The sequence below is a fragment of the Heloderma suspectum genome, chromosome 2 (assembly GCF_057233095.1).
Source record: "Heloderma suspectum isolate Gila_16-S chromosome 2, 16-S_ref, whole genome shotgun sequence".
NCBI lineage: Eukaryota > Metazoa > Chordata > Lepidosauria > Squamata > Helodermatidae > Heloderma > Heloderma suspectum.
The window spans coordinates 341024969-341049873 of NC_139459.1; the positions used below are offsets into that span (position 1 = coordinate 341024969).

Here is a 24905-nt window from a genome sequence, read left to right on the forward strand (position 1 = left end):
TATCGCCTAGCTTTTGGGACCAACATAGCAAGGACTACATGCTGATGTGGCATGAGTGCTACACACAGAATTTCCTGCTTCCCCCAGTGTGTCTCCTAGACTAAAGGTAGGCAACCTGGTGCCCTCCTCAGGTTTTGGACCACAACCCCCACAAGCCCCAGCCAGCATCCCCAGTCAGGGATTATGGGAACTGTAATAGAAAACATCTAGCTGGAACAGGTTGCCTACCCCTGTCCTAAACCTTCTATGCTCTGGGATGGAAAAAGTGGTGTTGGTGTGGGGGGACAGAAAGACAAGCAAGGCTCATACCTTTCCAGAAGACTTGCAATGTCCTGGTGTGTGTGTGGAGGGGCGGCGGCAGTTGATTCACTCAAATTAGGACACACCTCACCCTCTCTCCATTTCCCTACCGCATAGATAAATAGCTTTGCTCAATGATTATTCTGACTGTGCCTATCATTTAATGAAAGTACATTAACTGGTTCTGATTTGCCCACTTAAGAACTCTTTGCTCAGGACCAGATCTACTTGCATACAGTGGGTTGTATGCAAGGTGGCATTTTTAATAATAATAATAATAATAATAATAATATTTTTATACTGCCATTCTGGTACCAACCAAGGTGGTTTAGGAGAAGTTCAGAACATAAAAACCATAGAACAGCTTCCATCAGTGGAACCAGGAGGAACTGATAACCCTCCCCCCACCACACACACAGCCCCCCATGGACCGTCAAAGTCTGCTCTGGAGGGCTGGGAAACTCTCTGGAGCAGATTTCATAGGTGACAGGAATGAGAGAAACAGAGGTCCGGGCGGGAGGGGGGAGTCCTGTTACACAAATGGATTTCCAAGAGCACGACATTGGCTCTGCATTTTCATAGGGACCCCAGCTCTGTGGCACATGGAGCTAGTCACCAGATGTGGAGGTCCAGTGGAAATCATGGAAGGGTTGACCGGGGGGTGGGGGGGGGCTGTGCTTCCACCAGTGTCAAGCATGCCAGGAGCTTTGTAGACATCATATGATGCTCCTGCAAGTGACATATTAATGACAATGGTACAATAACCTGTTTTGCATGCAAGAAACTAGAATATAGCTTTGTGTTCTGTGTGTGTGCAGGTGTGTGTGAAATAATTATGCTATTCAGTACCAGATTGCTAGATGTACACTTTCAAGCAAGAGTCATAAAACTAGGAAGACCACAGACATTTTTAAAAAATACATTACTGTTTTAAGTGTCTGAAATATTGTGGGCATGGGGTTGAGTTCCCGGAAACTTAAAATAAAATAAAAATAAATCCCATTGGACCCATGTTAATTGCATAACTTCATTTCACACAGCAACCACAACAGCGATGGCCACACTATCGGTAGGAGTGGGGTGGGGGCACTGGAAAAGCATTCCATTTTCCCAAATATAGCATACCACACACTGAGTTCTTAGAAAATATAATTACTGCAGAAAAAATGAGGGGAGACATGGACACTGAATGACAAACCCAGGGCAACAATACTAAGTTTTCGTTTGGCCAAAGTAGAGTGTTGGATTTGGACTGGGGAAAATCTAGATTCAAATCCTGTCTTAGCCATGAAGCACACTGGGAGACCTCGAGCCAGTAACAATTCCTGAGTTTAACCTACTTCACAGGGTTGGTGTGAGAATAAATGGGAACAATCCACATGCATGCAGCCCTTTCTCCTTGGATACAAATGCAATAAATGAATACTAATTACACTGAAAATATGCCCTTCCTTCAGTATTCTCCGAATGTCCAAGAAGGACCATACCTCCATTGTAGAGTGCATGCCATACATCCCGGGTTGAATCTCTGGCATCTCTAGTCAGAAGCCTCACTTAGTAAGTCAGAGATGGGGAATGGGTGGCCCATCAGATATTGTGGGATTGCAACTCCCGTCATCCCTCACCATTAGCTATGCTGCCTAGGGCTTACAGTAATTGCAGCCCCACAACATCTGGAAGGCCCCACATTCCCCATCCCTGTAGTAGGTGATGTGAAGGACCTGCCTAAAACCCACGGAGAGCCACTGCCTGATAAACAAATAGGGCTGGACCCAGATTTAAGCTGGATCAACTGTGCTTGCGGACGTTGACTTCCCCATCCCTCCTTCCCACGGCAGCTCCTCCAGCCCATGAAAGCTCTACACAGATGGTCAGGAGACCCTGCTGAATGGGGTGAGCTGTGGTGTGTGTGTGTGTGTGTGAGAGAGAGAGAGAGAGAGAGAGAGAGAGGAGGGGTGACTCCCCCCAAATCGGGCAGACCTTTCACGAGTGGAGTCCTTCCTCTTGTGGAAGGCAGATCCTGGATCCAACCCATAATCTGGCCTGGTATAAGACAACTTCCTATGTTCCTATTGTGAGTATGGCAATATGCAGATATGTGTACATTTAACTGAGAAATAACTTGTTTAGTTGAGTAAAAGCCAGGCATTTTGCCAACTCAAAAACAATTGAATTTCTCCAGAGCTATGGAACTACTTTGTTGTTGTTCAGTCGTTCAGTAAAAAATTTTGGGAGCAGACTGTTGCTGGTGATTAGCTGTGGATGACGTTGGCTTCAAACCAGGCCTCCTTCGCCTTTTCGTCATCCCATCTGTTGGCCATTGATAATGTGGAGAGGGGCGGGGAGTGTGAGAAGAATAACGTAACAACATCAGACAAGGAAATTTGGCCAAATGGTTTAAAAGAGAGAGAGAGAGAGAGAGAGAGAGATCTCCTTCTCTCTTTGCTCTTCCTTACCTAAGGTTGGCATAAAGACAAACCAACATGGAATGACTGACAGATGCCAGCTCAGTGACAAGAACTTTCTAACATCTTATCTCTTTAGTCTTTTCATTGATTGCTGAAGTACAGCCATGGGCCCCGGGAGAGAATGAAAAAGAGGAGAAACATTCATTTTGCTCTAAGGAAATGGAATCCGAAGGAGACCCAAGAAATCACTGACAAATGTTCTTCAGTCATAAGGTAAAGGAAAACATCAGTTGATTTTGCAATAGTGTATAAATATAGATATAGATGTGTGTGTGTGTGTGTGTGTGTGTGTACATGTGTACCTGTTCTTTGAATCAGTCTCTAATACTGTATTATTGTGTATTTATTCTATTCTGTTGTTTTATGGTGTTGATGTAAACTGTGTTGGGATTTGTGCAAATCAGAAGCAGTATAGAATCACTGCAAATGAATAAATAAATCTATCTCAATACCCAAGCACAACTAGTATTCAGGGCTCATTACAGGGAAAGTCTAGCTAGTTTAGATTTCTGTTGTGTTTATTTTAATCCCTACCCTGACCTTCCTCCTAAGAACTCAGGGAGGTACACATGGTTCTCTTCCTGCTACCTGTTTACCTCATGCCATTCCTGTGAAGTAGGTTAGATTGAGAGACCTAGTGACCTGGTTCACACACAACACTAACCCATGGTTGATTTGATTTAACCCATGACTTGTTGAATGCGTTAAAAAAAAAAAGTGGTAAAAAAACCCCAGCCACTCTACATGCCAGTACTACCGTGCTGCCAAAGCATTTGGGATACAGGAAGGGGGCGGGCAAAACAGGAGGGAAACAAATAATCCAGGGATTGAGAAAACAAACCACGGTTTGTTCTATTGTCTGCCAGTCAAACCCTGAGTAGGGCAACAAACCCTAGGTTAAATAAACCATGGGGTAACATTATGTGCGAACCAGGGCAATGACTGGCCTAAGGGCACTCTGTCAATTTTGTGGGGATTTGAACTTAGGTTTATACACTCTAACCACTATACCACACTGGCTCTCAGGATATGTAAGCATGCCCATAGTACTACTGGGAAAGCTAACCGTTATAGGAGGAGGAACAAAGTTCACAATGTATGGGGCTGCCATTAATGTCTGGTGTTTACTTACTTATTTTACTATCCAACAGAATTTAAACATCACATTATTTTAGGGACTGAAATATTTCCAGTGGTATTATGACTATGACTATTAAAAAAAATTCCAGCAGCCTAAGCTTCCAATCTCTTTGGAAAGGGATGTCAATTTTCCTTGTTTCGTGGTTCCAACTTCCCTGCCTGGTAGGAAGTTCTGGGGTAGCTTTTTACAGAGGCTGTTTCCCTGTGCAGAGAGAGAAAAAAAAAAGCTATTCTGCAATCTGCTGTTTATTTACAAATGTATAGGCTAAACTATTAGGGAGCAACTGTGCTCCCACACAATATTAAAGCAGGGAAAGCCTTCTCTGCAGTGGCTCCACTCCTTTGGAACAAGCTGCCATTGGAGGTCTGCCATGCTCCGTCATTGCAGACTTTTAAGAAGGCCTTGAAAACATTGTTTTACCTTGGCCTTCTCTTGATGTAACTGCTATTTTTGCTGTTACTGCTGTTAACTTTGTTGCTGGTTTTATTGTTGTTTTTATCACTTTTAATATTTTAACTGTTTTTATGTATTTTATTGTTGTAAGACACCTTGGGAGGGCTTCTGCCCTGAAAGGCGGCCAAGAAATATTTTAAATAAATAAATAATAAAAATAAACTATTATCCCCAAAGTAGCCTAGTGCAATAAAATCCCTATTCTTCCTAGTTATGTAATCTCAAATTAACATCAAATCAGCATCTTGTAGCCACCAGCCATCAAAGGCCATTAAGCAAGCACCTTTAGTCATAAAACATTAACAAAATCTAAAGAGTAGAGGACCATGTGGCATAATCAATTCACAACATTATTATTTTGATGTTTGTTTCTTTCTTTTTTTAAAAAAACAGAGTTTGCTTTGTCTCTGAGAGACCAGAATGAGAAAAGAAAGAAAATGAAAGATTCTGTCTTCTGTTGTGATCCAGAAATGAGTTCCTTCCTACTCATTCTCAACATTTTCTTGGTTATACCAACTATTAATAATGTGGGCCCTGGTAAGAATCTTTTGTATGTTACTCTGTCTGAAACACAGTTGTTCTTGGCTGAAATGTTTTATAATCCTCTGAGGGGGCAGAGGAAAAACTGGCTATTAATTTTCCCTGCCATATAATACATCTAAAAATTAGAATGAGAATGTAAGTAATGGCATACTGGATCAGACCAGAGTTGTATCTAGCCCAGCATTCTGTCTGGGCTAGATAGACCTCTGGTCCCCAGGCTTGGCCTCAACACCTGGCACCAGCAGGACCCACCAGCACAGAACCTGCCTGGGCCCTCCACATCAGGCAGCTGGGTCTATGAGCCTCCATTTTAATTTCCCCAGTGCCTTGGAAGCCACTGCGTCAGGCATTCTGTGGCATTATGGGAAATTTAAATGGCAGCTCTCAGCCACCTTTGGAATGCTGCTGCCACTGCCAGGCAAACCTGCGGGGGACTGTCAATGTAAGAGGGAGCCCAACAGAGAGGCACTTTGCCCAGGCCCTGCTCAGACCTGGAGCCAACCCTGAAAGGCGGCTCAGTACTGGGACATGATGGTGATCTCCTTCCCTTGTTGTTTGGCCCATCACTCTTAGCGAAAACCTGCTTATAACAATTTTTCCAGATATTCCAGTGCACTGTTTGGATAAATGAGGTAATATTGTTTCTGGTAATTAATTAATTAATTACATTTCTATAACACCCAATAGCCAAAGGTCTCTGGACAGTTCGCAGCAATTAAATCATATATATATAATATATACCCAATAAAGTCTCCTTGTAAGTAAACTTTTGAATCTGATTTATCTTGGCACCTCTAACCTAAGAGTTCAACGCCCACGGCCGGGGCAACACAGTGACACACAGGAAGCTGCCTTAATACTGAGTCAGATCCTTGGTCCATTTAGCTCAGCATTGTCTACACTGGGGATAGGCAACCCATGGCTTGACTGACGTTTTAGACTACAACTCCCATCAGCCCCAGCCAACATGCCCAATAGTCAGTATTATGGGAGTTGTAGTTCAAAACATCTGGAGGGTGATGAGTTGTCTACTCCTGCTCTACACTGACTAGCAGTGACTCTCCAGGGTTTCCGACAGGAGTCTTTTCTAGTCCTACCTGGAGATACCAGGGATTGAATCTGGGACCTTCTGTTTGCAAAGTATGTATTCCACCACTAGGCTACAGCCCTTCCATAAAAACATCTTCCAGTTTTCTGCCTTGTTTCGAGCCGGGGACCTTTTGCGTGTGAGGCAAACAGGATAACCACTACACCACAGAAACCCAATCATGGTAGATGCATTCAACATGGTGGCTTTATTTTTCACGGCACGCTTCAGCTCTTCTACCCTGGCACGTGGTTTGGGAATCACTAGTCTAGATGAGCCCCCATGTATGACATTGCTTAATCAGCTTGCATAGCAGTTTGTGATTATTTGTTCTGTATTTCATACATTACACAGTCCAGTTGACAGTGAATGGACCACTCCAGCCAGTCACTGCCTCTCTGAGTGAGGATGTTGTGCTACGGTGCCATCTGTCCCCCAGGACAAGTGCTCAAAATATGGAGATAAAATGGTTCCGCTCCCAGAACTCTTCATATGTACACCTTTATCGGGGTGGCAAAGATGATTTGGAAAGGCAGCAGCCAGAATATCAAGGAAGGACAGAGTTTTTGAAAGACGGCATTGGTGATGGACACATTGAACTGAAAATTCTTAACGTCAGCTTTTTGGATGAGGGACAGTATCACTGTTCTGTTAAGAATGGGAGTTTCTGTCAGGAAGCCATATTGGATATGAGAGTGGCTGGTAAGTAAGAAGCAATTTAAAAAAAATGAATGATGTAACTTGTCATCTCCTAACAAACTCTAGGGCTGTGCATTTAAGATTTTGGAAAGAGGAGGAACCTGTCAGATTTCCTCAAGGGCCTTTCTCTCAGACTTCTCTCTCTGCTATTTCCCACTGTGATGTTTGAGAGGGACAAGGGTCAGCTGCTTTTGACAGCAACTCCTGGCCACTGCCGCTATCTGAGCTTCTCCAGACAGTAGCAAGTCCACAGGCACCTCAAGGCTGTGCACCTGGTCCTTCAAGGGCAGTGAAATCTCACCCAGGACAGTTTGTACACTACTATCCAGGTCAGCTGACTTCTGAACCCGCAGGGAATTGATGAGTGGTGAGGCTTGGCACCACGGAGAGGGAGAGCACATCTGCTTCCATCATGCCCCCGCCCCCTTCCCATGTCATGCCCCTTTCCCTCGTCACCCCCCCATGCCTTACCTCATCATTCATGCTCCCCCACTCCTTCCCCTTACTTTGTCACCCCCCACCTCTTCCCTTGTCACAGGCCACACCACCCGTTCTCCTTCCCTCATCACACACCTGAGAGGATTCTCAGCATGAGCCAGAGGGTGGTTGGCTGCTCTCAGCCACCCTCCTCTGCTTTGCTCTGAGGGTCTACTCAGACCAAAACAGGGTGGGAGGATGCTCCAGAGAGCCCTGCCTTCCACTCTCTCGCTGTGGCATTTGCCACAGCGAGAGTGTGGAACTGGTGGGGTCTCTGGAGCACTCGCTAGTGTTTCTGAGCGTGTGGCTGCTTCGGAGAACCCGGCTGGCCCTGCTGTTTCAATGCGGTAAATGCCATGGTGGGAGAGCAGCTGGTGGGGCTCTCCGGAACACCTGCTGGAGGCAGTGGGGAGTGTGCAATTCATTTCACCCCACCTCATGGGAAGACCACCAGTGCTGGCGGTGGTTGCAATAAGAGAGGAAGGGCTGCAGGTTGGTCCTTCCTGCAGGGCAGTTGGGTGCAATTTTCACAAGGTGTATCAGCTAGTATTAACCATGATAGCCAAATGAAACCTCCATGTTCAGAGGCAGTATATCTCTGAATACCACAAACTGGGAACATACAGTAGAGAAAGGCTGTTGCCTCCATGCCCTTCTTGTAGGCCTTGCAGGGACTTCTGGCTGGCCACTTTTGGAAACAGAATGCGAGACTGGACAGATCCATGGTCTGGTCCAGGAGGGCTGTTTTTGTGGTAACACTATCTGGGAGCAAGTCCATACAATACCCAATTTTTGTTGGAAGGGAAGGAAAGGAAGTAGAGGCATTTTGACCAAAACAGTTTCCAAGAGGAAGAGGGAAAGCCTGATCAGTTTTCTCTTTCTTTAGTGGTCATAAATAGTAGCAGAGCTTCAGTTGAATTGGGAACATGGCAAGACTCCCAATACTCTATTGTTGCAAAATGTTCCACAGAGTCTTTGTTTTGTTAGACATTTACCTTCACACATATGGTGTGTAGCTTGACTCTCAAGTCACCCAGAGGTATTTGTATTGTTGTGCATCAACTTTCTGTTGGTGGCCCTAGGCCAGGGCTGGGCGAGTTGTGGCCTTCCAAATGTTTTGGCCTACAGTTCCCATCAGCCCTAGCCAGCATAGCCAGTAGTGATGGATGCTGGGAGTTGTAGTCCAAAACATCTGGAGGGCCACAAGTTGCCCATCTCTGGCCATGTACTTTGTGCCATGTACAAAGCCATGTACTTTGAGGGGTGGGGGAGTGCAGTATAGGTAGGAAAATGATCACTGGACAGGATTGGACTGGATGATGTTTTGATTTCTGACAACTGAGTGATTCTATTCCTTTTACGCTGTTGTTATCATCATATTTCTTTGGAACTATTCCAAAAGGATTTTGACTAGACTCTGATGCCACTTTAAATATGTATATTTTGTTTGTGTTTGTTTCAAATCTAGCATCCGGCCCTCCTCCTCTCATTGCCATTGAAGGTTATCAAGGCAGAGGGATTCGGGTGGTTTGTCAATCCGGTGGATGGTACCCAAAGCCTGAGGTCCTGTGGAGAGATTCCAGTGGGAGGCACCTACCTTCATTGCCTGAAAGGTTTTCCCAGAAGAATGATGGGTTGTTTGAAGTACAGAATGAAATCATTATAACAGGAAATTCAAATCAGAACTTGACCTGCGTGGTCAGGAACATCCTTCTCAACCAGGACCAGGGATCGACTATTTATATAGCAAGTATGTTAGCAAGAAAGGAGTATTTTGAGGCTGTGGTGCGGGGTTAAGGGTAAATTCCAAAGCAGCCAGAGCTGTACTTGATACCAACATATTCTGGAAAGTAAACTCAAAATGGGGAAAACATTCATTCATTCATTTATTTATTTCAGATCACTTCTTCCCGAAGATTTCTCCCTGGATTGTTGGTCTGAGTGCATTGCTAATAACAGCTGTGCTTGGCTTCACTATATTTATTCTTTACCTGCTTAACAGAAACAGTGAGTACATGGGTAGCGTGGTTTATACTGGGTGCGTAGACCATGTCATTATAAGGTTTAGCCGCTAGGTGGCACTGGACTTAGTTGTATCTGGGTGGAATCAGGAATTTTCTGTTACTGTTGAGTTCTTTTATTTCCAGACTGGTGTGTCATCTCTGCCACCCTGGGTCAGACTATGCATCCATCTCGCCCAGTATCAGTGCTGGCTTCAGGTTTTGGAGGGTCTTTGGGCAAAACCCCCTCAATGGACCCCCTCCCTCAATGAGTCTGCTTTCTCACCATTATTGTGACCCGCTGCTATTGCTCCTCCTCCTCTTTCTCATCATTGCTCCCACTTGCTTGCTTGTCAGGCAGAGAGCCAGCGAGCTGCATCATCTCCTGCTTCTCCTTCTCACCAGCACCATTATCTGGGCCAGAGCGAGAGGCAGTTGAACAAGCAGGTTGCAATGATGAAAAGGAGGAGCAAGTCCAGGGAGCTCTTGTCAATGGGCCCCTGCTGGGGCGAGGGCTCTCGGCAGGTGCCCAACCATGTCTACCCTTGATGCTGGCCCTGCCCAGTATTGTCTCTGCTAACTGGCACTGGCTTTCCAAGGTCTCAGGTAGAGGTCTCAGCTGTTACCTGATTCTTTTAAGACGAGATGCCAGGGATCAAACCTGGGACTTCCTTTATGCAAACCACATGCTCTATCACTGAGCTATGGAAAACACAGAGATGTTTTAGCAACGACAGGCCTTTTAACTCTTTGTTTAAACAGTACTGATAGGATATAAGTGGGTTATACATGTAAAAAAAAAAAACAGTTCCTCACAGAAATCAAAGCAACCACATCCCATTAAAAATGTTTAAAAATTAATTAATTAATATTTAAAATTAAACGTAACTTTTGATGATTTGAACAGCAGTTTGAGCTCACACTGTCCTAATTATTAATTATTATTTTAAATATTGTGTTCTTTTTATTACTGTGATGATGATGATGATTAGTACTGTTGTTGTTGTTCTATAATTATTTTGGCTGCATTGTTGCTCCTACTTACCCATTCATAAGGCTCACTGAAAATCAGTGGGCTTTATCCACAAATAACTGATAGTAAGACTGCGTATTTAACGTGTTTACAGCAGTAATAACCACTTTTCTTTTCTTTCTGTTCTAGGAAAGCTCAACGCAGAATTGAGTAAGTTATTCTGCAGCTTTTGAGAAGAAAAACATGTAGGCCACAATACAGTGCAAATTTAGGCAGTTTTAAACCCAATAATTTCAGTGACCTGAAGCATGCCTAACAGTGCAATTTTTGATTGTTTACTTGGATGTAAATCCCACTTATTTCACTGGGACTTACTCTCTAGTAAACGTTCATAGGATCACACTGTGACTCCGTTGGTTTGTGGCTTTTCCTTTGGAAGGGGAAGAACGTCAACCTAAATTCATTTTTGTAAAAGCGTAATTTAATTTTTTAGAATAACTATTGAGGTAAAAGTCAGTAGCAAAACCTCTGATGGGTGAAACAATGCATGCACTTTAGGAACGAAGAAAGATGGCTTATACCAAGTCAGGCCAATGGTCCATCTAGCTTAGTCTTGACTACACTGGCTGGCAGTGGCTCTCCAGGGTTTCAGAGAACAGTCCTTCCTAGCCCTACCTAGAGATGCCAGAGATTGGACCAGGGCCTTCTGCATGTCTGGCATGTGCTCTATGGTCTTGAGTGGGTTAGAATAAATGAGTAGTGCTCCACTTTATAGTATTTCAACCACCTTCACAGTTTTAAAAAAGGGTGGGTTATGAAAAGGAAATGTCTCAGGTAGCAAAGCTGCCAACTCTTCACTAAGAGTATACTGAATACACACACACACACCACCATCACCACCACTGAAAGAGTTAGGGAACTCATCAAATTGAGGCAAAACATTGTTTCAGTTTCAAGAAACTAAAAGGGTTTGAATTATGGGTGGGGGCTCTTCCCATGCACACTATTATACGTGTCTGTGGGATCACCGATGATACACATTTTCAATTAAAATGCCCCTTAAAATCACAACAGACCACCGTCCTCACTGTTGTCATCAGGAAACATAGCATCTCTAGTAGAGGGCAAGAACATGTGTCTGATTTCCCCATAATTAAAGCTATAACTCTTGTCTCCTTGATGTGTCCTCGGATCTCACATTCAACAACACAGTAAACTAAGGTCGTCTCCAGTATGATAAAGTCCATCCAGATCTCATCTCACTGCATGAGGTTGTGTTCAAATGATGTAGAAAATCACCTTGTGGTGAGCTTCTCATGTCAAAATGAAACATGGTCACCTGCCTTAAACAAACTGTTATTTTTATTATATACACAGTTCATATTTTCATATGAATGTGAATTTTTTTAATTATGTGATTGCTTTTAGGTTGGAGGAACTTGGTGATGCCAATAGAAAAAGGTAAATGGTTATCATGTGTCTGTCTGTCTGTCTGTCTGTCTGTCTATCTATTTCTATACACACACATATACATGTCTGTGTATGTTTGTATCGTAAGTTATTAATTTATCACCCGAGGTATACATTTTATCATTGTATTGCCACTCCCTGAGGGTGAATTTTTCACATTAATTTTTTATGTTTAGTTACCATGATGTGATTTTTATTTTGAATGGGGGAAGAGAGGGTCCAGAAGCTTGCAAGGTGTGTGTTTGAATGAATATAAGAACAATGAATATAAGAATGTGTGATGGTTAGAGTGTTAGACTGGGACTTGGGAGATCTGAGTTCTAGTCCCCACTTGGCCATGAAGCTCACTGGGTGACTTTGGGCCAGTCACTGACTCTCAGCCTAACCTACCTCGCAGGGTTGTTGTGAAGCTAACATGGAGAGGAGGAGGATCATGTAAGCTGTGATGGGTCCCTTGCAAGAAATCCCTGAAATTAGCCCTTCTAGAAATTAAGCACTGAAAATAGTATTGAGGCAAGAAGTTCCAGTGACTCAATTTTCCTCTTGCAAGGAGGAATGTTCTCTCTTCCTGTTGTGATTAAGCAGGAGGAGCTGCAGCACTGGTTCACTCTTTCATTTTCTCCCTCTCCTGCCCCCTTATTTACTCTGACTCATCCCCCACACACCCCATTCCATCCAGCAGCAAATGTAACTCTGGATCCAGACACAGCGAACCACGACCTGATCCTGTCTGCAGACCGGAAGAACGTCATACAAGGGTTCATGTGGCACAGCCTGCCTGACAACCCTGAAAGATTCAATGCTGATCGCTGTGTGTTGGGAGTGGAGGGATTTTCCTCAGGGAGGCATTACTGGGAAGTGGAGGTGGGGGAGCAGGGGTACTGGGCTGTGGGGGTGGCTAGACATTCTGTGAGGAGGAAGGGGAGGCTCAGCCTTGACCCTGAAGAAGGAATCTGGGCTGTGGAGAAGTCTCGGGTCCAATACCAAGCTCTCACCATTCCAGAGACTCCTCTGTTTCTGCGGAAGAGACCCCGGAAACTTGGGGTTTACTTGGACTATGAAATGGAACAAGTGGCATTTCACGATGTCAGTCACAAGATGCACATCTACACATTCCCCTCAGCCACTTTCAATGGGGAGTTGATCTTCCCTTTCCTGCATGTGGGGGTAGGGTGCTGGCTTAGACTGTGCCCCTGACATATTCCTTGCCCAAGGACTGATGGGCAAACACGCAAGCAGACCTTTTCCTTTGCCACCCCTCACTTGTAGAATGACCTGCCGCAGGTTGAAATGCGCCTGCTGACCTCATTGAAGGTTTTCAAGCAGGAATTAAAGACTCTATTATTCCTGCAGGCCTTCCCTTTTTAGAACTCTTGTTCCTTTTGCTGACTCTTGTATACTGTTTTTAAGCTATGTAGTTTTTAAGTTGTGTGGTTTTTATTTTTGGATTTCTTTATGTTAAATTGTTTTTAGTTCAAAGTTGTTTTTAGTTACATGTTATTTGTATATATTGTCCATGTGCTTTTATGTAAATGGCTTTTAAACTTTGTATACTGTATTTTAATGTTTTAACTTTTGTAAACCTTCCAGAGAGCTTCGGCTATGGGGCGGTATAGAAATGTCATACATACATACATACATACATATGTATAAACTAGATGTGATAGGGCCATCATTCTATATGTCCCACAGCCAGCCTACACTCAGGCAGAGTGAGGTGGCCACCTCAGGCACTGATTTTGGGTGTTATGGAATGACAACAAATTGTAGTTTATTTATAATTTATTAGTACAGCATTTTTATTGCCAGTGAGCCAGAAGAGACTCTTGTGGGGTTTTCCTCCTCACGTTCCAAAATAATTTGGCCAGCCTTTGGATACTATGCATCTTGACCTGTGGGGAGGGGCACCATTGGCTGGCCAGCCCTGATAAACTGGGCGTGGGGTGTGTGTGACTTATTTTAAGAGTAAAAGGAGCATGGGGGCGAGAGACCCCTTCCCACGCCTGACCTCCCTGCAGTTTATTTACTCCAGACACTTCCCCTGCTTCGCAGCCCCCAGTCCTGGAAGTGAGCCAGGAATGAAGAAAAAATCCTGGAGAACTGGGCTAAGGCAGGGGTAGGCAGAAGGCAGCTCTTCAAATGTTTTTGACTTCAGCTCCCAGAAGCTTCTGCCAGCATGGCCCATGGTCAGGAATGCTAGGAAATGAAGTCTAAAACATCTGGAGATCTACTTTTTGCCCATCCCTAGGCTAAGGCACCCTTCCCCAATCTATTACCCTCCAGCCATTTTGGACTTCAACTCCCATCAGCCACAGCCAGCATGGTCAATGGTCAGGAATGCTGGGAGTTATAGTACTAAACATCTGGAGGGCACCAGGTTGGGGAAAGCTGTAAGGCATAGGAGGAAGGGGAAGTTCCAGTGCTCAAGTTTGTTCCTTTTACTGTTAAAGTAACACACTCTCTCCCTCTCTCTTTCACTCTTCTTTACATGTAAATGGGGTGGCCATGTGAAAAGAGACCACTTTAACCTATCATTGCTGCATCTAGTGTGGTGCTAACAAGCTCTGTTGACCACTAGGCTTGCAGGCACCAGACAGACATTTGCTGCATGTTTACAGCTACTGCAATGTACATCTGGGGGAGTGTTGTTGCACTGATACCTTGTCGGCGCTGGTCACAGAATCATAGAATCATAGAATAGTAGGGTTGGAAGGGGCCTACAAGGCCATCGAGCCCAACCCCCTGCTCAATGCAAGAATCCAAGTCAGAGCATCCCTGACAAATGGCTGTCCAGCCTCGTCTTGAAGGCCTCCAGTGTGGGAGAGCCCACCACCTCCCCAGGTAATTGGTTCCATTGTCGTATTGCTCTAACAGTCAGGACGTTTTTCCTGATGTTCAGCCGGAATCTGGCTTCCTGTAACTTGAGCCCATTATTCCATGTCCTGCACTCTGGGATGATCAAGAAGAGATCCTGGCCTTCTTCTCTGTGACAACCTTTCAAGTACTTGAAGAGTGCTATCATATCTCCCCTCAGTCTTCTCTTCTCAAGGCTAAACATGCCCAGTTCTTTCAGTCTCTCTTCATAGGGCTTTGTTTCCAGTCCCCTGATCATCTTTGTTGCCCTCCTCTGAACCCTCTCCAGTGTGTCTGCATCCTTCTTAAAGTGTGGTGCCCAGAACTGGACACAGTACTCCAGATGAGGCCTAACCAGTGCTGAGTAGAGGGGAACTAGTACTTCCCGGGATTTGGAAGCGATGCTTCTATGAATGCAGCCCAAAATAGCATTTGCCTTTTTTGCAGCCACATCACATTGTTGGCTCATATTCAGCTTGTGATCGACAACAATTCCAAGATCCTTCTTGCTTGTAGTGTGGTTGAGCCACATATCTCCCATCTTGTAACTGTGCATTTGGTTTCTTTTTCCTAGGTGCAGAACTTGGCATTTGTCCCTATTAAATGTCATTCTGTTGTTTTCTGCCCAGCGCTCCAGTCTATCCAGATCACTTTGAATTTTGTTTCTGTCTTCCAAAGTATTAGCTATCCCTCCCAATTTTGTGTCATCTGCAAATTTGATCAGCATTCCCTGCACCTCCTCCTCCAAGTCATTAATAAAAATGTTGAAGAGCACTGGGCCCAGGACTGAGCCCTGCGGTACCCCACTCGTTACCTCTCCCCAGTTTGAGAAGGTCCCATTGATAAGCACTCTTTGAGTCCGATTCTGTAGCCAACTGTGGATCCACCGGATCGTTGTTTCTTCTAGCCCACTTTGAGCTAGTTTGCTCACCAGGATATCATGGGGCACTTTGTCGAAAGCTTTGCTGAAGTCAAGGTATATGATGTCTACAGCATTCCCACGGTCTACAAGGGAGGTTACTTGATCAAAAAATGAGATCAGATTTGTCTGGCAGGACTTGTTTTTGACAAATCCATGTTGGCTTCGAGTAATCACGGCATTGTTGTCAAGGTGCTTCCAGATGGATTGCTTTATGATCTGCTCCAGAATTTTCCCAGGGATTGATGTCAGACTGACTGGTCTGTAGTTCCCAGGTTAGGTGTAGGTAGGTGCAAAGTAGCATGGTGTTAATGCACTAAAAACATGTACCTCTTTTCAAACGAAGGTTTTTTCCTCATGGCAGCAGCTTTTTGCACTATAAAATCATATGTAAGTAGATCAGCTATAGCAACTTTCACTGGGGGACAGGATCCCCTCTCCCCTGCTTCTCTGTCAACTCCAGGGATGGGGAACCTGTGGCCCTCCAAATGCTGTTGGACTCCAACCCCATTATACCTGACCAATGCCCATGCTAATAGGAGCTGATGGGAGTTGCAGTCCAACAGCATCTGGAGGATCAGTGTCTCCCCACTCATGTTCTACTCCTCAAACAGTATTTTCACACAGAGTTTTCAAGCCATGTGGCATTCATGTATTTATATAGGAGCACAGCTCTCTGTGGTTCTTAGTTTGTCCACATGACAGATACTTGGAATTTCAGGGTAAACAACACAGGCTTAGGGCACAATCGTATGCATGTTTAGACAGAAGAAAGTCCTACAACTCCCAGCATTCAGCCAGCTATCCAGCCAGCATAGCTGGCTGGGGAATGCTGGGAGTTATAGGACTTTCTTCCGTCTAAACATGCATAGTATTGCACCTTTAGTATTTCATACGAGGAAGCTGTGATGTAAGTATAAAAACAAAAACACCTTTTTTTCTTTTTGCAATATCCTTCCTGCTTTTCTGCTAGCATTACACAGCTGGTGTTATGTAATGGATGGGAACTGGGAGCCAGACTTTTAAGATCTGGATCAGGCCCCCTGTTCTACTCTAGATTAAAAATGAAAAGAAGACATAGCTCCTAGACACACATTTAGGGCACAATCCTATGCATGGCTGGGGAATGCTGGGAGTTGTAGGTCTTTTCTCTGTCTAAACATGCATAGGATTGAGCCCTTAAAGTAATTCCTGTTTGAGCATTGTACGGGTTACCCTGAGGCAAAATCTGCCCAGCATCCTAGACATAAGAAGAACCATGGTGGATCAGACCAAGGGTCCATCTAGTCCAGCATCCTGTTCACATAGTGGCCAACCAGCTGCCCACTGGAAGCTCCCAAGCAGGACATGAGTGCAACAGCACTGTCCTACCCATGTTCCCCAGCAACTGGTATACATAAGCTTTCTGGTGCTGGAGGCAGCACATAGCCACCAGAACCAGTAGCCATTGATAGCCTTCTCTTCCAGGTATTTATCTAACCTCCCTTTAAAGCCATCCAAATTGGTGGCCATCACTACATCTTGAGGTAACAAATTCCATTAACTATGCTTTGTGTGAAGAAGTACTTTCTTTTATCTGTCCTGAATCTCCCACCCATCAGCTTCATGGGAAGACCTCGGGTTCTAGTATTTTGAGAGAGGGAGAAAAATATCTCCCTATCCACTTTCTCCACACCATGCATAATTTTGTGCACCCCTATCATGTCTCCCCTTACCCTCCTTTTTTCCAAGCTAAACAAGCCTAGCTGTTGTAACCCTCATAAGGGAGATGCTCCAGCCCCTTGATCATTTTAGTTGCCCTTTTCTGCACTTTTTCCAGCTCTACAATATCTTTTTTAAGGTATAGTGACCAGAACTGTACTCAGTATTCTAAGTGTGGTTGCACCATAGATTTGTATAAGGGCATTATTATACTGGCAGTTTTATTCTCAGTTCCTTTTCCAATTATGTCTATCATGGAGTTTGCCTTTTTTTTACAGTGGCCGCACACTGGGTCAAGGTTTTCATTGAGCTGTCCACCACAACCCCAAGATCTCTTTCTTGGTTGGTTGCCACTAGCTCAGATTCCATCAGGTTACACTTGAAGTTAGGATTTTTTGCCCCAACGTACATCACTTTACACTTGCTTACACTGAACCTCATTTGCCATTTAGATGCTCATTCTTCCAGTTTTGAAAGATCCTTTTGGAGCTACTCACAATCCCTTTTTGTTTTAACCACACTAAATAATTTGGTGCCATCGGCAAACTTGGCCACTTCACTGCTCAATCCTAATTCCAGATCATTTATGAATAGTTGAAAAGCATTGGTCCCAATACAAATCCTTGTGGGACCCCACTATTTACATCCCTCCATTGGGAGAATTTACCATTTATTCCTACTCTTTGTGGGTTTTGAGGTCGGTTCCTGGAAAACCAGATATCCTATGGCCGTCTAACCGCTGGCTAGCAGCCATAGGATTGCTCCCTCCATCTGATAGTACTGTGGTCATTGTTTCCAACTGGTTGAACAACATTTACATCTTGTACTAGGACCTGGGCAACATCACTTAGGATTAAATTCAAGGTCATTTCCCCTCTGGCTGGTTCCATGACCAACAGTTCTAGGGCAATCATTTAGGGCATTGAGTAATTCAACCTCTTTGTCGTGACTGGAATATGCATTTATCCAATCAATGGAGGGGTAAGTGAAGTCACCCATTATTACAACACTTCCTCGTTTGGAGGCCTCCTTGATTTTGTTTTCCATCTCAAGGTCACCCTGAGCATTCTGGTCTGGGGGACGATACAACGTTCCTAGCACTAAATTAGCTTTGGAGCCTGATATTGTCACTCACAGGCTTTGCCTGTCTAGCTGGCCCTGAGTGTGGAACAGGTAGCATTTCAAAGAAAGCCACCTTGTTGGGCCTGGATTTCAGTCTCCTTCTTAGCACCCTAAATTTGGCTTCCAGGACCTCACAACTATATTTCCCCACATTGTTGGTACCAACATGGACCACGACCACTGACTCCACCCCGGCACTATCTACTGGGCTATCTAGATGGTGCATGATATCCGCAACCTTCGCACCAGGCAGGCAATTCAGCATGTGGTCTACATGCCCAGCACAAACCCAGCTGTCTATGTGTCTAATAATTGAATCTCCCACTACCACAAGCCCCCCTCCCCCTGGAGGCACATCCTCAGTGCTTCTAGCATTTGCATAATATTCCTTTGGTGTATCTCCAAGGGAGCAAAGGCTCCTGTGCCTTTAATAGCAGTTTAATCTGGTGACTACAGTAGAGCATTCATGGCCTAGATATGTTGTTGTTGTTGTTGTTCAGTCGTTAAGTCATGTCCGACTCTTTGTGACCCCATGGACCATAGCACGCCAGGCCTTCCTGTCCTCCGCTCTCTCCCGGAGCGTGCTCAGGTTCATATTCCTTGCATCGGTGATGCTATCTAGCCATCTCATCCTCTGCCATCCCCTTCTCCTTTTGCCTTCAGTCTTTCCCAGCATCAGGGACTTTTCCAGGGAGTTTTCTCTTCACATTAGGTGGCCAAAATATTTGAGCTTCAGCTTCAGAATCTGTCCTTCCAATGAGCAGTCAGGGTTGATTTCCTTTAGGATGGACTGATTTGACCTCCTTGCAGTCCAGGGGACTCGTAAGAGTCTTCTCCAGCACCACAGTTCCAATGCATCAATTCTTTGGCACTCAGCCTTCCTTATAGTCCAGCTCTCACAGCCATATGTTACTACTGGGAAAACCGTAGCTTTGATTATACGAATGGCCTAGATATAATCACCTGCTAATTGTTGTTGTTGTTCAGTCATTCAGTCATGTCCGACTCTTCGTGACCCCATGGACCATAGCACGCCAGGCCTTCCTGTCCTCTGCTCTCTCCCGGAGTGTGCTCAAGTGGCCGCTCACCACTTGACCCGTGGCCGCTCACTTGTGGGGTGCCACAGGGTTCCATCCTCTCCCCAATGCTATTTAATATCTATGTGAAGCCGCTGGGGGCTATCATCAGGAGGTTTGGGGTGCGGTGTCACCAATATGTGGATGACACGCAGCTCTGCCTCTCTCGTTCAAACCTTCACCAAGGTTGGCCGTGGAATCCCTGTCCAAATGTCTGGAGACGGTGAGTGGCTGGATGGGGAGGAATAAGCTGAAGCTGAACCCTGACAAGACCGAGGTACTTTTGGTGGGAGACAAGAGGAGGCTGGGGGATGTTGACCTGGTGTTGAATGGGGTACGGCTACCCTTGAAAGACCAGGTCCACAGCCTGGGGGCTATTTTGGACTCCCAGCTGTCCATGGAGGCTCAGGTGTCAGCTGTGAGCCGGACAGCGCTGTATCAACTCCATCTGATACGGTGGCTGCGCCCCTTCCTTCCCGACCATCTGCTCCCATCGGTAGTACATCCCCTGGTCTCCTCTTGTTTAGACTACTGTAATGCGCTCTACGTGGGGTTACCCTTGAAGACGGTTCGGAAGCTGCAGCTGGTACAGAACACGGTAGCTCGCCTAATTAAAGGCAGCCGCTGGCGGGATCACATCACTCCAGTGCTGAAGGAGTTGCACTGGTTACCAGTTGTTTTCTGGGCCAAATTCAAGGTGTTGGTTTTGACCTTTAAAACCCTATATGGTTCCAGCCCAGCCTATCTTAAGGAACACCTCCAGCAACACCAGACAGGCCGCTTAACAAGATCAGCCTCGGATGGCCTTCTCTCTGTCCCATCAGCCAGGACAGCTGGACTGGTGGGGATGAGGGAGAGGGCCTTTTCTGTGGTGGCCCCCACTCTGTGGAGCTCCTTCCCTAGGGAACTCCGCCATGCCCCCTCTTTAATGAGCTTCCGCTGTGCATTAAAAACGTGGTTGTTCAGGCAGGCATTTGGGGTGGGTTAGGGTATTTTAGAAAATGTTTTTATTGTAGAATTTTATTGTTTTAAACTGTTTTATTGTACGCTGTACATCGCTCAGAGTGGCTGGGTGACCAGCCAGATGGGCGATTAATAAATTTAATAAATAAATAATAATTATAAACAAACACAGCCACCTGCATGTGGAGTGATCAGCATAGGGCTCAATAAAGCCCTGTTCCTCCACCACCGCCCCTTAGTGTGTGTGCGCATGCCAAAGTAACGCACCTGCCCGGGCACAACACCTGTATCCTCTTGACTAGGAGCAAAGTACATCTCTACTGTGCGGGCGGGCATCTCTTGTTGTTTGTTGTTGTTCAGTCGTTCAGTCGTGTCCGACTCTTCGTGACCCCATGGACCATAGCACGCCAGGCCTTCCTGTCCTGCGCTCTCTCCCGGAGCGTGCTCAAGTTCATATTCATTGCATCGGTGATGCTATCTAGCCATCTCATCCTCTGCCGTCCCCTTCTCCTTTTGCCTTCAGTCTTTCCCAGCATCAGGAAAATACTGCTGCAGGGGCCATTTGGCAACCCTAATGTGAAATCTCACCAGATGAACAAGCATTTAAGGTATATAAAGGATTGAGTGCACATCCCCAATTCGGAAAAACGGGAAGATTCTCCTTCGGAGTTGATGGACTGGAAAATGTGAAGGAGGCTATAATCATATATTTCCCAAAATGCCAGTCTTCAAGAAACCTAGATCTCTTCTGGCTTCTTGCGAGGGCAGAGTAGGGTAGATTTGGAAGTGAGCACCTTACATGCACCATTATAGCGCCCAACAGCCCAGATCCCCTTCTCGGGGACAAAGTTCACTTCTCCTGTCCTCTCCACAGATATCTGGCCACGCCCATAACCCCACTGGCCTCCTTCCTTTCTTCTACCTTCCAATAACGTTTCCCCGAAGTGAATCCATTCATTCCAAACACACGGCACATATGTTCAAATCTCTTGGGGCTATAGGGGAATCCCTAATAGATGTATCTTACATTCGTCTTACATTTTTCTGGTCTTCAGACAAAATGTACCAGGGGTGAGCTGTTTCTGGATCCAGCACCATATTTTCTGAAAGAGAGTAAATGTAACAGTCAGAAATCGCACCAAGCCCTCTGTGACACTGTCATCAGAAGCAGAAGCTTTAGTGATCAGATTTAAAAGAGAGAGAGAGAGAGAGAGATCTTGTAGGTATTTTACTGACTGACATTCATATAACGTTAGCAACCCCCCCTCCCCAGAAACCCCCCCAGAGAAGCACATTGACACCAGCGCTAGAGGATTAGGGGATGAACCATGTTAATTAATACATTAGAAGAAGGGGGACCTGCAACAAAATTGCAGTGTATCCTTGCCTCCTAACAGGAGAGCTCCTGTTCAGGGTTCCAGCCAGCCATGCCTTCCTTCAGGATACTCCATTCCACCATGATCCCTGCCATTTTTCTTTTCTAACCATGATCAGAAGAAACAACTCACCCGGTTTCCTCTCCCCACCCCACCTCTTGTCTAGCCAAGGGGAAGGACAAGGGGTCTCTCAGTGTGTAAGGAAATACACTACAGTTTGGGGACAGAGACTGAGGAGAGAGACAGCTGAGTTTGGGCTTTGTAAGGATCTTTGAGTGCTGGCTGTTTCCCTAGAGATCTGATCTGTGAGTGGTGGACTTTGGCTAACTGTAGCAATGTTTAATCTGTGCCTCCACCTGTGTTCACCCTGAATATTTGTAAATAAACTCAAATATTACAAAATGCCATAAGCCTCCAGTGACTTCATTCCAAAAGGAGCCAACCTGAGTAAGTATTGCCTCCTTGGAATTTCTCACTACTTGGAGGAGTGAGGTGAGCATAACAATCCAAAGCATGCATCCTGGATTCACTGAGCCTTTTTCCTTAGAATGTTAAATTACTTTTAATGTAAATACTTGTAAAGACTGCAGATGGCAGAATCAAGCTGAAGAACGTGTGAGGGCTTAAAGTGAGGACAGGAACGTACACATTGGCACCACCCCTAACATCCCTGTGCATTTCTCCTACCAGATCAGGTGTTGGTACAAATCAGTCTCCTTTCTCTCTTTGCAGATAACCCTGTTGCTCAAGATAAACAGCTTGTTAGCACAGCCAAAAGAGACTGTTGGTAAAGTGACAAGCTTGCAATTATCTCTTCCTAGCAATTCTCAGCTGGCAGAAAAGTGTGTGTGGGGGGGAAAGTGCCCCATTGTGTTTGTCTCTGAGAGAGAACTGGGCTGCTCAGCTAGCTTGCAAAGCATCAGGCAAGGAGGGGAAGAGAATGGGCCTGACATTGAGCCCTGGGAAGCGATGTGAGAGCACTTGCTATCAGAGAAGCATTGGGGCGCTGTCCCAGTGAGCCATACCAGCACTACAAGCCTCACAACTGTGGGATCGGGGGATTTATAGAGCCATTCTTGTTCCATGAAATTGGACTAGTTGGGGTCTACACTAGGACTCTTTGTAACCCTGTGCAGTGTACCCGCCCCCCATGCCTGGAGCACAACCCTTTTTTGCACTTCATGAGCTGCTGTAGAGGACTGAGGGGTTCTCTCTGAGGAGATGGAGGAGAGCAGGGCTAGCCCTACTATTAGGCAGAGTGAGGGGCAGTAAGTGGCAGCAAGGTGTTGGAAGACAGACCTGTATTGCCACACAACCTGACCTGTGCTCCCTAAATTAACCTGGTGTCCTCAGGTGCAGTGGAGGAAACTGTCCCATTGTGTGTGTTGAAGCTAGATGCAGCAGTCAGTCTGGTGGACCTTTACGCATGGAGTGGGGAGAAGCACCATTTAGTCCTTTGCCTCAGGGAGCAAAATTTCTTGGGCCAGCTCTGCGGGGGTGGGATGGAGAAAATTCTGAGGAGAGGTAGAGAGAATGAGATTATACAGAAGGAAGAAAGGAATAAAAAGACACCATCCAGAGAAGACCATAGTGGAGAGAGAGCGGCCACCACCTTTGGCCCTTACATAGCACAATTTATTCAGCAGCAGCTCTGCTGCCAGGGGGTTACAGTCACAGAGCCTGAGGCCTACACTTGCATCCTAGGGCTGTGTAGCCAGAAACAAGTCTGAGGCTCTGAACGCTCCCTTGTGCCAAACTCAGTTATAGGGCTCAATCCCCTATTGTGTTGCATAGAGACTTGAATTGTATAACTATGAGATTGTATAACCTCTTGCTCCCTCACCTCGCTGTTCAATACATCCCAGCTCTTGTTTCTTCTGTTCTGTAAGGTTGCCCACTGGCTGTTCTCCCCCACCCGCTTTCAGGAAATGTGCTGCTGGAGGCGCTGCATACTATTCTGAGGCCCTGGCATTCTTCCCCCTCATCCATCCCACTACAGGTTAAATCCAGGCCCCATAGTTCTCTCTACAACAATGGGTTGCTGGTAGGGAAAGTGGGGTTACTGCATTGTACACACATGGATGGGAGGAATCAAAGAGAATATGCAGCTCTCCATAGAGGCAAAGGAACCAGGTAACACTTGGAGAAACCTGCAATTAAAAGAAATAGCTCCTGAACAGAGCGATTTCAAATAGGTGCCAAGTTAAAGCTTAGGTGAGTAATGATGTATTTGTTCATTTGTAGCCTGTGTATTTTACTACTTCTGTTTTTGTTGTGTGCGTGTTAATAAGTGTACTTAATTTAAATAGCACTTTCAGGTGTTCAAAGCATTTCATATTATAATCACTAGATGAGGCATGTAGAAACTGCATTTTCCCTGCCCTAAAATAACCTCATGGAAGGTGCTCTTTAAAAACAGAAGCAAAACTGGAGGATCACAATGATGGCTAAAGAACTCATAAACAACCATGAGTTGACGAGCACACAATAAATGCCTCTTATAGAAAAGCTTTGTAAACTGAGTGAGAGATCTGCATTGACTTTTGAATGAAAATGGTTGACTTCTGCTTTCTGCTATGCATTAATAAGAGTCAGAAGTGATGCACTCGAGAATGAAATATGTTCTTAAGAAGTTGTGAACATTCCGACTTCCAGTTGGAACCGATGTTGCTCTGGCAGCTTCCCCACAGGTTCTCCGTGGGAGCTGTCTCAAACAGCTTTTTAAAAGGTTGAAAAACCTTTTCATCTCTGCCCTGGAAGTAAAAGGGGGGGGCAAGGCAGCTTTGGATAACATCTTGGAGAAAAGTATCCCCCACAAGATAGTGGGGGGGCTGGATTCCAGGATTATCTCCCCAGAGCTTTACCAACGCAAAAAGCTGTACTGAGACTCGTATTTCATAGGAGAAAACAGGGCTGATGTGTTCCATAATAATATACGCTTTAAGAAATATCAACAACTTCTGAGGGATGATTTAAGAAATGTTAATATTTGAGAACATCTGAGGACCTGTAAGATCTGTTTGAGAGAAACATGTCTGTGCCGAGGAGAAGAAAGGAGCTGGCATCAACTCCCTCCGCACTCCATGTGTCAAAAGTTTCGAGAACAGAAGATATAGGAGAATTATTTACTCTGATAAAGGCTTTATCTTCGCAATTTATGGAGCAAGCCAAAAGGTTGGATTTAATCCAAAATTCCATCACCGCAGGCAAAAAATGGAGACAAAAATTAATGAGCTAGAAGACCGAGTGACAGGAAATTAAACTACGACACAAATTTGTTTTAA

General features: G+C 45.2%; 1 protein-coding gene across 3 annotated transcripts; it reads left to right on the forward strand.

Moving 5' to 3' along the window:
- Positions 1-2619: 2619 nt before the first annotated feature.
- On the forward strand, positions 2620-23625 carry LOC146355221 (butyrophilin subfamily 2 member A2-like). 3 transcript variants are annotated; one of them, XM_084830367.1, is made up of 9 exons: positions 2620-2981; positions 4756-4899; positions 6347-6694; positions 8637-8918; positions 9068-9175; positions 10331-10351; positions 11570-11602; positions 22354-22408; positions 23511-23625. In XM_084830367.1, exons 2-9 carry the CDS (start codon positions 4800-4802, stop codon positions 23623-23625), a joined length of 1062 nt encoding a protein of 353 aa, XP_084686493.1. In that variant the 5' UTR covers positions 2620-2981; positions 4756-4799. The 3 variants fall into 3 exon arrangements, with proteins under 3 accessions (XP_084686493.1, XP_084686492.1, XP_084686491.1); XM_084830366.1 differs by lacking the exons at positions 22354-22408; positions 23511-23625 and adding an exon at positions 12294-15077; XM_084830365.1 differs by lacking the exons at positions 22354-22408; positions 23511-23625 and adding an exon at positions 12291-14585.
- Positions 23626-24905: the final 1280 nt, after the last annotated feature.